This window comes from Apostichopus japonicus, chromosome 22 (genome assembly GCF_037975245.1).
Source record: "Apostichopus japonicus isolate 1M-3 chromosome 22, ASM3797524v1, whole genome shotgun sequence".
Lineage (NCBI taxonomy): Eukaryota > Metazoa > Echinodermata > Holothuroidea > Aspidochirotida > Stichopodidae > Apostichopus > Apostichopus japonicus.
The window spans coordinates 17,962,291-17,974,875 of record NC_092582.1 but is presented as its reverse complement, the minus strand read 5'-3'; the positions used below and the strand labels follow the sequence as shown (position 1 = coordinate 17,974,875).

General features: G+C 37.0%; 1 protein-coding gene across 10 annotated transcripts in view; it reads left to right on the top strand.

Moving 5' to 3' along the window:
- The window catches only part of LOC139963461 (formin-binding protein 1 homolog), an 88,474-nt gene that overhangs the window by 13,200 nt on the left and 62,689 nt on the right, over nucleotides 1-12,585 (top strand). Inside the window, exon 1 of one of the 10 annotated variants that reach the window (XM_071964244.1) lies at nucleotides 11,581-11,828. The exons of the other annotated variants lie outside the window; for them this stretch is intronic. Coding sequence (XP_071820345.1) covers nucleotides 11,805-11,828 — 24 coding nt within the window. The 5' untranslated portion in view covers nucleotides 11,581-11,804. Of the gene's footprint in view, nucleotides 1-11,580; nucleotides 11,829-12,585 lie in introns of those variants that run through there. 10 annotated transcript variants of the gene reach the window in all.

The window sequence follows — 12,585 nt, the reverse complement described above, 5'->3', positions numbered from 1 at the left end:
TGAGCACTCTTTCAATTGTGCAGACCATATTAGTCAAATTCATTCCTGAATTCATCTGTTTAGATGTCTTTTAGTCAGTGGGATTGAAATAACACTTGTTCTTAATATTGTAATAATTGGAGGCTTTGCTCAATTGTCATTGCTTTATTATTTATATTTTCTAGCCTGCTTTATTATTCCTGTATATTGACATGGTCATTCAGTTAATTGTTCTGTGTATCTGGTCAGTGAATCTGACCAGTTTCAACTGTTAGCTCTCTGGGAATTCGGTTGTGGTCACGCGACCTTGCTTATTCCTTAGTACAGCTCTACAGCTGGGAGATACAGTAGCATTTCTAACAGATGCTAACATATTAGAAATAGAAATAAAATAAAACTGTCAGCAAACTGCTAATCCACTAGAGAGCCTATGAAATAAAATGTGCAAAAGTAAGTTGGCCTTATGTTTCGATCCTAGCAGGATCTTCTTCAGAGGCTAAATGACAAGTACAGTAACAGAAGGGACAAAAACACGCACAGAATACAGACAGGTTAATGAGCACGGTGAACACAATGAGATAGATGAAAGGGGATTATAAGTAGACAAGGGATGGTGAGAAGAAAGCAACAGGGAAAGCCGTGCTAAGTTAATATTAGAAATAGCACGGCTATATGTTAACATATTAGAGATAGCACTGCTAACATATATACTAACATATTATACAGATGTGTAAAAGTAAGTTGGCCTGACGTTTCGATCCTAACAGGATCTTCTTCAAAGGCTAAATGACAAGTAACAATAACAGAAGGGACAAAAACACTCACTTAATTCAGACAGGTTAATGAGCATAGCAGTTTGCTAACAGTTTTATTTTATTTTGAATATATACTAGATGCTAATATATTACAAATGTGTAGCTAACATTAGGCTTGTGTGACATCCAGAGTTGTACAGTATGTAAGGACAGGGAGTTTTAATCCCAGTATGCCATTCTGAGCTCAGAATCGGAACCTACAGTACCACTTGTCATTGGCCTAAGTTGTAAATGTTTTTACAGAGTATTTGATATGCTATAGTGGAGTAGATCGTAAATATATATTAGTCAACTGCAACGAAATCAATATGAAGTTGAGTGAATACAAAGTCAGTGTACACATTCTTCCTACAGTACTAACAGTTGTATAAATTTAAGGAAATACATTGATAAATTTGTTTGATATACTTTTTTGATAAGCCAACAAGAAAATACTGAACAAGCATACTCAACTTTATGTTGCACATATATGCGTTTTAACACGAACTTTGTTATGTTTAAATTGTCTGATTCATCAAAAGGATGTTTACAGTTTTATTTAATGTTTCCCAAAGAAAATGTTTTATTTGACGAGTAAGCGAATCCAATGGGATGTTTGGAGATGTACTGTAGTTGAGGTGCCAAATTATCACCTAACTGAGGAACTTCTCTTTAATAGTGTTGGTTGGAACAGCTATTTCGACAACATTGCTATTCTTGAAACTCTGTCCGTTTTGAGAATTTCGATTGATGGTTTCCTTTAATCTTACAACAGTTACATAAAAGAACAAGAAAGGGGGAAAAACAAAAAAGGGAAGTTTCCTTTCTTTTGATTCAATTATGATTATATTGCTATTGAATTATATAGTGTATATTACTACAGGCAAATTAAAGCAAAAATGAAAAGGAAAGTTTAACAAAGCATCTATGTAAAGACTAACACACTGTACTTGTACAGTAGGTATTAGTCCTACACATCATTGTTGTGTATTACAGAGTGTGTGGGTGTGGGTGTGTTAGTATACATGTGTAATATGAAGAGTTGACTTTGTTACAAATAATTCATTCATAATTGGAGTCAAAGTTAGACTGTTCTTTCATGCTTAGACACATACATAACTATCAAACAGGAAATCTGGTAAATCTTCTAGGTCAATGCCGCAGTCTATTATCTAGGATAATTATGATCTTGTACCGTGGAGATAACAATGTTTTCAACTTTTTTCGACATATGATGAATGCATCTGGCAACAGTAGAGTTAGAGATGGTTTTTCTTAATGATGTACAAATTGTCTACAATCCCACCGAGGCAACTGACACTTTAAAACGAGTTGCACAGTGATGACAATCTAAACAAAGAGACAACATTTTTAATTTTCCCTGTTTGTAATAACAGAGTTAAAAATACTGTAAAGGAAAAGTAACATTTTTTCAGCTGATTGCTACCTGAAGACATCATTCACTCGTCTTTTGACAGACAGATGCACAAATATACCACCAATTTTGAAAAATTCATTAAATGTGGAAAAACATTCTTAGCCATATGAAATGCTATCAAGATGTGGGTTTTGACCTACGGATGCAGAAAATTTCCAGCATTTTTGATTTTCTTAGTTCAGCAATCAATTTCAGCAGTAGGAATATGAATATCCCTTTAAATTCTCAACTTGTGCATTATACATCAATTTTATGGGACTATACAATGGTTTGTGTGTCCTTATAGCCATTGATTGTAAAGTATGTAGCAAAAACTGGCAGGGGACAGTATGACATTTATGCTACATCAAACATAATTATTATAGACATAATGGTTTGTGTGTCATTATAGCCATTGACTGGCAGGGGACATTATGACATTTATACTACATCAAACATAAATTGTTATAGACATTAAGTACAAACACATGGAAATTATTACTGACAGATATAGATCCCTGTCCATTTTGTCATTCTTTAGTCAGGCTAGTTTCTGGTAAAGCTAACAAGGTCAAAAAAGAAAAAAATGATTTTCATGGAATGGAGTTCTGCCTAAATTGTGATCTTTTGATGTCTGGGTGATGTGAATAGAATGATAATTACTTCATTAGTTTAGACTTTGTTAATTAACTTTAATGTTTCATTGACATACACACTTGTGATAGGAACAATCTCTGCTATCGTTGTCCTAATAAGCAATTTTTTTGAGCAAATAACCCCCCCCCCCTCCAAATAAAGAACAACACTGTTTGAGAGATGTGTAGGTTTGGTTAATAGAACACCAGCTTTAGGTGAGTAAATCGCCACTTCAGATAGATCATACAGTAGACATACCAAAAAAGTTTTATTTTTTATTTCAGTTAAATCTCCATTCTCGACAGTGATAGAGGAGTGATACCAAGTTGGGAGTATTATTCTTATTAATGCAAATATGAATTTAATGAATTTTGAAGCTGGTTTCGTATAAGTCTGAACGGAGAGTTTGTCAAACTTTAACCCTGTTCTTAAGGTGTCATACTATACTGTAACCTGGGTGGACATTAGAAGGGTAAATATTTTGTTTCATGAAAGCAGTATTTACTTCACAAATCATTGGTTGATTTGTACATGGTTGTCAGGTACAGCTTATTGGACAACCAAACCTATCCATGAAGTCATGCTGTAATATGTACACATTATAATCGTTGAACAAAAAACTGTGCTGTTTGAGCAACCTTACCAGGAATTGCCCCATTGTTCAATATATTTCAATGAACATGGCAGATCCCATAAAAAAAAACTTCCTTTTGTGTTAAACATTGCGGAACTTCCTGTTATTACAATGTCATGAAAGAAGAGAAAAAGAGGTGCCAAATGGATATAAAGTAATTGTACTGGAGTGCAAACAAGAAAGAATACTGTAGGAATGTTTGCAATGTTTAATTAGTTTTTTTTTTCAAATAGCAGTCAATTTATCTCCAGTACCAAGATAGTGGAGAGGGGGGGGGGATGTTAGAATTGTCACTAACTTCTCGAACTAGACTTGCTTGGAAACGTCATTTGTGAGAAAGCACTGTATCGATCCCCTTATATGATGTACAATGGCTGTTACATGAATCAGAATGAATATACTGTAATATAACCAAGCTCATCACCGAGTTGTACATGAAACAGACAGCGGTAGTAAGAACTACCATGGGCAAAACAAAATCAGCCACAATAGGGAGAGGAGTGAGACAAGGATGTCTTATGTCTCCAGTCCTTTTTAACATCTACGCAGAAGCCATGATAATTGACGCACTTGATGAAATTCAAGAAGGAATACAAGTTGGAGGACAATGGATAAAGTCGGTACGTTTTGCAGATGACCAGGCAATGTTAGCAAGCACGGAGGTCGGAGGATGGACTTCAACGAATGATGGAGAATACCAACAGAGTTGTCAACCAGTATGGGATGAGGATTAACATCAAGAAAACGAAAGTCATGAAGATTGGAAGGGAACAAAGGAGAGTTCACATAGAGATAGAGGGGAAGGAACTTGAACAGGTCAGACACTTCAAATATCTTGGTAGCCTACTGGCGGAAGATGGATATTGTGAAACCGAAATCAGAGCAAGAGTGGCAATGGCCAAGGAAACTTTCAAACTACACAACTCTCTTTTTACTGCTAGTCTTGAGTTACAATAAAAGAAGAGACTAATGAAATGTTTTGTGTGGAGTGTATTCCTGTATGGCTCAGAAACCTGGACACTAAGGAAAGAGGACAGAAAAAGAATAGACGCATTGGAGATGTGGCTATGGAGAAAGTCTGAGAACATAAAGTGGTCAGACAGGGTCACAAATGAGGAAGTTCTACAGAGGGTTGGTGAGGTCCGCAGGCTGGGAGTAACTATTAAGCTGAGAAAGAAAAGATGGATTGGGCACATCTTGAGATATGACGGACTACTGAAAGATGTGCTTGAAGGTAGAATGAACAGGAAGCGACCAAGAGGGAGAAAGAGAATAATGTTGATGGATGATATCAGAGATGGCAGAAATTATTTCACTATGAAGAGGAATGCAGAAGAGCGGTTATTATGATTTTGTGTTTGGTGAGGGACCTGCCTTAAGGCAGATCACCATTAGAGAGAGAGATAACCAAGCTCAATTGTGCCGTCGCAGAATATTGTTCCAAAAGTCAGAAAATAGTATCTAGAATGTCTGAAACATTCTAGTGTCCATTTTACATACAGCTGATGTGTATAACAGGAAATAATATATGTGTTCAAATTCTGTGTAGCAGTCTTTCAATGATCTGTCTCACACTCTTTTCTCTTGTATATATTAATGCTGTAGTTATCGTGTACAAGAACTAGGAAACCGGAATTAGCTCAAGATAAGCACTATAATAGTGCAAAGCAATTAACAATTAACAGTTACAATGGAGATTAAACAATTTGGTTTTACTTTCTCTCTTGTTTTTGTGTGAAATGGAAACTTGATTGTTTTAGTTGATTATTATTCTAATGCCCTTAAAGCAGCTTTCTGAGTAGTTGATGTAATAGTCTGCAATTTAGACTCGTCAGTGTATATTATAATAATAATAATAAGTGAGACTTATATAGCGCCAAATCAGTAGACAAAAGTTACTGCTCAAGGCGTTTTACAAAGAAAGTAAATTAATTTACAAAAGAACAAGTGAAAAATGGGTCTCAAGTAGACTTTTGAATGTAGAAAGTTTACAGCATGTTCGAATGTGATCTGGTAACTTGTTCCAGAGATAAGAGCCAGAGTATTCGAAGCTTCTGTAACCATATGTCTTCAAGCGTGGTTTAGGAACAGTTAAATACAGTTTGTTGGAGGAACGAAGTATATAACAGTCTTCTCCTTGATTTCATCCACCATGATTTTGTTGTTGAACGAAAACACATGTAGAGAATGTAGGTGTGCATTTTGAATTTTTGATCGATGTTTCCATAGCAATCGATCACATAGAGAAATGCTGCCACTTATAGAGAGACAGTATGTGTGTACCAACTTTATAAGCCTGCTCGGGTTTTGAACCCAAGGATATTTTTTGGGGATCAAAGAAAACATGTAAGTCATGTTCTCTGTGATAAAAACACTGTGGAAAAGAGGTAGGTATATTTAAGTAAAATGGAGAGAGGTTAGTATCGTTGATCACAAATTCTTAAACCAGTAAAGTTTCTGGGGATTCAGTCCATTAGCAAGTTCTTTGAAATGGTAAATTTATCATCTGTAACTAGTGTACCCATTAAACTATTCGCAGTGCTACAACTCCATCCTCAGCAAGCCTATGATGGTCATCATAACTATTGGAATATTGATTCTAGACAAGAGCTCTTTGAGAGTGCTAATGCAGTACCGTACACCACAGACCAGGGAATCATTGATCCAGCATCACATCTTAAATTGCTATGCAAAATGGCCAAATTGCTATACCAAGTGCAAAGATGTGTATATACTATAGCAGTTTGTTTTGTCTTAACACAGGAACCATACTATTTTCTTAGAGACAAAATTCAGAGACTTCATAAATGTGGTGAATAAAATGTGAACACTAAATTATTGCCCGCACTATTAGCTGTCACCTGTGTTCTTTTTGTTTTGTGTATGTGTGTGTGAGTGTGTGTACGATGACTCATCCAATTCGAATAATGATGTATTCCACACCCTGTGTGTACTTTACTTTGAGTTTCTGCTCAGGTGTTCATACATATTGTTTTCCCCTTTCCAAAAATGCCAGATCCAATATTCTGGAATGATCAATTTTAAACTTTGGTTTTTTGTGTACTCTTTATTTTGGAAAGTGTATACAGTTGGGCTGCTGCCATCTCTCACTTCAAGTAGCAGCATTCACGGTGTGACGAGTCTCATCACATTTTGAGAGAACGCCAGAGCCTCGTGTGGCACTGGCTTGTTTACTGAATTGATCGCTAGCATGCATCGTGCATGTGGAAAAGGTTCATAGCAAAGCTCGGTACCGGTGCAATCTAATAGTAATTATGTGCATTTCTCTCAGACCGTTACCGCGGAATGGTATTTTCCTGTGCAGCCAGCTAGTTCATTTGGTTGGAGCTTGATAGTCAAGGTGGTGAGAGATGACTTCAGCTTGGTTTCTATAGTGCAGACGAAGCTGGGTAATTTACTCGAATCGTAATCGATGTGAGTCGTCTAACTGATGGCTGTTGGAGATTGTCTGTCCTTGTCCTTGTCATTGGTCATACTGTTGTAGATTCATTTTTCTTTAGTGTTTGAGAATGGCAACGTTATAAAAATTCGGATCTTCTGTATAGTTGTGGAGGAATTGTTATGAAAAAAAAGTCAGTGGAATAGAATTGCATATTTTGTACTATAGCGCATTCACCTCATACACATACACATGTACACAAAGGACACATATTTCAGGTAATATCCATTATAAGGTATTAGTTTGATTTATTTAGTTACTTAGTTAATGACTTTCTCCGAAATGTTATGAGTAAGGGGAGCCACTATATTCTGTGTAACCTTAACCACTGAAAGCAAGGCAAATCTTTAATGGCAGTCTGGTCATCGGAGACGACCACATAGCCGATCGGACAACCAAAATATTAGCTTTGGTTGTCCTCCTTTCCAAATTAATGGTTGAGTATTTACATATAACCAAAATGTGCCAAATTCAAAATGCAACTATCACATCAACAACAACATTGATTTATTCAAACCTGTGGGGGCCATCTTGCACTGATTGTTTACTGACAGAAAAGATTTCTTCAATAACCACCTCTCTAAATATATTTATGCCATATGTGTACAGCACTCAGAAAATGTGTTGAGAGAGTTCTCTTTCAGATACAGGTAATGAAAACCAAACCATGATCAAGAAATGTCCAAACAACATGATTTTCAACACGATAGGCCTTTGAACCTGGAGAATGGTAGATTCGGAAGGAGAACATGATGGGCAATGGCCCAGAGGAGGTCGATCAAGGGAGCGTAGTGCTAAAATATTACCAGTTGTTAGGCTGTGTATCCTACTGGGTGGATACAGTATGCGCACATTATAAATCAGCATTGTTATTATTATTAATATTTTTGTAAGGTAGATAGGAAGGTGCAATAGTAGAGTCAAGACAGGCAACTATCATCGCTTGTAAATACCCAAACCAGGGAGTTTTGGAGTGACAACAACAAGAACATATTAGTAAAAAAAAAACACACAATGCAACATTAGGCAACATCAGAATTGTTCCCCTGTATGCTTTCCATATGTACTGTATGCTTTCCATATATACTGTATGTACAGCAGTGTGAGTATGCATACTAATGCTCTTCAGGGTGACTCACAATACCCACTATGTACTCAACTGGCATGATGGTCATGATAAGGACAGTAAATTAAATCTTGGTTATAACAAGTCTCTTTGTTTCCACGCAGTGTGCAGAGAGAAGCAGGATTTAACCTAATACAACATCCTAATACAAATCTCGTCTAGAAGGTTCTGTCAGAATTTTTCAACAGGAAGGTTATTGGCACTGTCTGTTATAGGGAGTTGTTCCTTTAATAACAACTCCCTGGTTTTATGATGGCTCATCTGGTCTGTGGGCAGTGCTTGTTGTGGTTTAGGATAAAAAAATAAAACAAATTCTTTGTAATAACTAGTTTGTGGGATACTGTAACCTTTATAGTAGTATACAGTGTACTGTGGTTGTTTATAGCACTATTGATGTATAGTACTGCTACTGTATGTCTAGGCCTGTGTCTTTCTGTTTTGTGGGTGTAGCTGTGAATTGAAAAAGCTCAAAAAAACTTAATTTGGATGGAACTTACAAGCTCTGGAAGACAAACGTGATTAGAAGATGATATTCAAGGGTTTGGAATGTCCGGACGAAAAGCCCGCTAGTTTCTTTGTCATTAAATCTTAATGTGGAGAGAAAGTCTTTTGAAATCTCATTTTGATCAGTTGCCGAACAGACACAAATAAAGCTAGATTTTACGTCCGAAATTTTCTACCAAGGTCATCAGTGTGGTGTTAGTGGAAGTTTGCTGCTAGCCTGCTGTGACACAGTCCTTTGCCCTCTTCAACTTTTCATCACTGCTGTCATTACGCTCACCTTATTATGGTGTGCAAGTACTTTAAATACAAACCAAATTGTATACTACAGACTGTTATAAATCACTACAGTGAACTTATACAACAGCCCATGCATGGCCTTAACCCTCCATTTGCTATTAATTTCCTAAGAATAGTGTAAGCCTAAATCAATTTAAAATAGCTCCATTCAGGCTCTTATTAGTCAGGTTGGTTGGCTACAAGTGGTTCTGGCTTAGCAGATCCATTGAAATGTAAAAACCATTGACAGCTAACGACTTGTTTGAACAGTTCTCATCAAGTTTAATCCATTTTGCGATGACTCAGAAAATTCCCTTTGGTGATGTTAGTTTGTTTTGGTTGGTCTGAAACGCTGAGCTGTTTTTGCCAAAACCTATATTGGATGTCATTGAACCAACTGGTTAATGCTGTGAGTGGGGAGGTGGGAGAGAGGGGAGGGGGGGGGGTGGATGGGGAAGACATTAGGTAGTGCCTGAGTGAATTGGCAAGGCTTAGTGACTGCATTAGGTTTAGAATAATTTGTTGTAAAGTCTTGTACAGTCTTAGCCAATGTTGCCTCAATATAAGACTGTAAACAGGTCTTTCACTTTGTTTTTCTTATTAAATAATTTTTTTTAATTTTAATTTTAGGTTTACAGTCTTGTTCAGGGCCAAGGCCGTCTCACACGACTTTACAACTTAACCCTGGTCATTGGTAACTTGTCACACCTACACACCAAAGTGTGCACAATTCAATCAATCTCTCCTGGGGCACCACAGTGCACCACAACCACATGTCCCCCGGGGGACTTCCCATAGGGTGCAGCCACAAACCGGCGCAAACAACTATATTTACAAGTTACCTCGCAAGTCCCCACTTATACACCTGGGTGAAGAGAGGCAATGGAGATAAAGTGCCTTGCCCAAGGACACAAAGTAACGAACTGGCCAGGGCTCGAACCTGTAATCCTTAGATCACAAGTCCACTGCCTTAACCACTTGAATTTACTTGATCTGTGTCCACTGTCCAGTCTTTCATGCACCTTTGCCATCTAGATCTTTAAAAAAAATGATAACCCTTATGGATTGGTAACAATATATTACTATATTACCAACATTATGAATGAAAAAATGGAAAATGAACTTTTAAACTTTAATAGATTCAGTATCATATCATCAATAGCTTTGACCTCGATATCGGAAAACATTGTCTCTCCTTTGTGGTCTTATTTCCATTGATTAATTAATCAATAACATCGAGCGGGAAGTTTTCTCCTTAACCGCTATCCTACCTTAAACCATTGTACCCTTTTGTTAAAGTTTCCGTGGGGAATTTCCCCCCCTCGTCCCTCCTTTGTCGACCTTCTCTCACTTTTGATGATCCGCTCTCTATTGCTCATCGAGAAGGATGTTCCTCATATACTACCGAGACTAAACAGTTAATTGAATTGCTTTCCCTTTCCGTCCAGATGTAACCGTGTGCTTAGATCATCCGATCACAGTCTTATACTGTAGTAATGTACAAGTAGGAGACAGAAGTTTGTATTGTAAAGTATGGACCATAAAAAACATTTATTATTAAGGAAAAGCCTTCTAACTCTCTCTCTCTGTCACAGAATTATAGTTGTACTGTAGGCTGAGTCAATAAACCACCCTGGATGAATCTCACTGAACATTGTTCTCTGATTAAAGGAGAAATGAACCCCAACCATCATCATCATCTTTATCATATCTCATGTTTATTGAGGTGCTCACTGAAATTGCGATAAGAGTTGCCATTTGTGTATGTGTAATAAAATAAAAGTGAGTCGCAGATTACAAAGAACATCTCTTGCACGGACGACAAAACAAAAATAACAGAACGAAAGAGAGATGTAAATTTGTTGTAAGCATAGATCAAATGTACAGTATAGATGAAATACTATAGATGAGTATAGATGAAATTTAGAATTTTGGCAATTTTTGTGATAGTTTTGATAGGTTCAGATGTCAGGTGAAGATGTGTGACATCACTGTTTCACTTCCGCATAGTAAATTAGTAACCCCTGGAGTTACGAGGTTGACACTAATGTTCAATGTACGCCAGACTACTAGGAATACTCTCTCCCTATCCAATGACACGTCTGGCAAAACTGCGTTTCCTGGATGATCATGGAAAGTAGTTTACACTCAAAGAAATCACAAGCATCTCCTACAAACAGTGTGCTAGAAAGTTAAAGCTCCTCCTCTGCTCATTCATCCGTAGTGTTTTTGAGTTGAAGTGTAATAGGAATAGCTTGCTTTTCTATATTTAAAGCAACTTTTGATCCAGACTTAAATATCTGATGATATGTATGCGAATTACTGTTTGAATTCTGGAAGTGTACGGTATACACCTTTGAGTAAAAACATACAGAGAGACATTACATTTGCAATGATGTTCCGACATTACATCATTTTTCCACGTACATTTTTCCTTTCTCTCTTGTTTATTATCTCTGTGAGTAATCCGGTTATCTGCCGTACCGTCCGGTTATTTAATAACCGTCCGGTTATTTGCCGTACCGTAAAAGATGATCCGACATTACATCATTTTCCACATATATGTTTTTCCTTTGTCTCTTGTTTATTATCTCTGTGGGTAATCCGGTTAGGCGGTTATCTGCCGTACCGAGTGTAAGATCCTTCATCACCCTTGGAAATGTCTTTCCTTCCCTTTCTCTGCGCCAAGTTCCTCTGCTCAGTTCCCAGTGATGATAAGCTTACTGACATAGCTACTTGAACAGAGACCAGGAAAAGGGAAATAGACTGTCATGTCGCTTTGAAATGTAACTGACTGAGTTCGTATGGAAACTGAACCGTTGATCCGTTAGTTATTAGTATTACTCTTTCAATCGTTTATCAAATACTCCATTCACCGTGCCAATCAAATCATCACACTCGTTCTAACAGTTGGGAAGCTATACAAACCGACGAGCCAAATTGTTCCCTTTTTTTGGGGAGTGGTTTCTTGGTTCAAAATGAGCTCCTTACAGGATGTCCAGGTTAGTGTATCTATTCTGCTTTGCTCTGAATTTTATTTCTGCTAACTTTTACTGAGAGTAAACAGAAAGAAAAGTATATTTCTGTAGTGTAATGATAGCTTAATTTAAAATGGGTTCAGAAATAATTCCTTCAGGGCATCTCAATTCCTTCATTTCCTCTTGAATTTTGATGTATTAATTGATTAATATTTATGGAACTGACCAACATACAGTATATTCTGTCAAAGCTGAAGGTTTTTATCGTAAAAGAACTGATTCCTGAGCTGGGAATCCTGTAATGGGTTGGATTCGGTCATTGACGAATGTTCTTTTATTTATGGGCGGCGATGGAACAGCTTGCTGTGTTATTAAAACTTATCAACTATCCAGTTAGCTATTAAACAATGTGACACATTAAGGGGTACCGCTTATTCCTAGAGTGTTGGGCATCTTACTCTAAGGCTTCCTTGTGGCGACTCTTGAAGTGGTCAGTTTTCGTGACTCAGTAGATGATAAAAGCGATGCTCTATCTGTACAGAGTTTCAATGTAAATGTACTGACTATTTAATGGAGACCTTTGGCATTTGATTCCTGGATTTAAGAGATAACTCCAGGTGATTAGTTACATCTACTTGGTTAATGATTACTCAAATTTTTGTTGTGCTTTTAAACAGAGAAATGACTTGTTAGTTGGGTAGCTAGAGGTTGCAATCAATGGTCAACTACAGTTACCTACAATACTTCCCCTCTGTTGTGAAATGAAAAGCCTGCAAGTTTT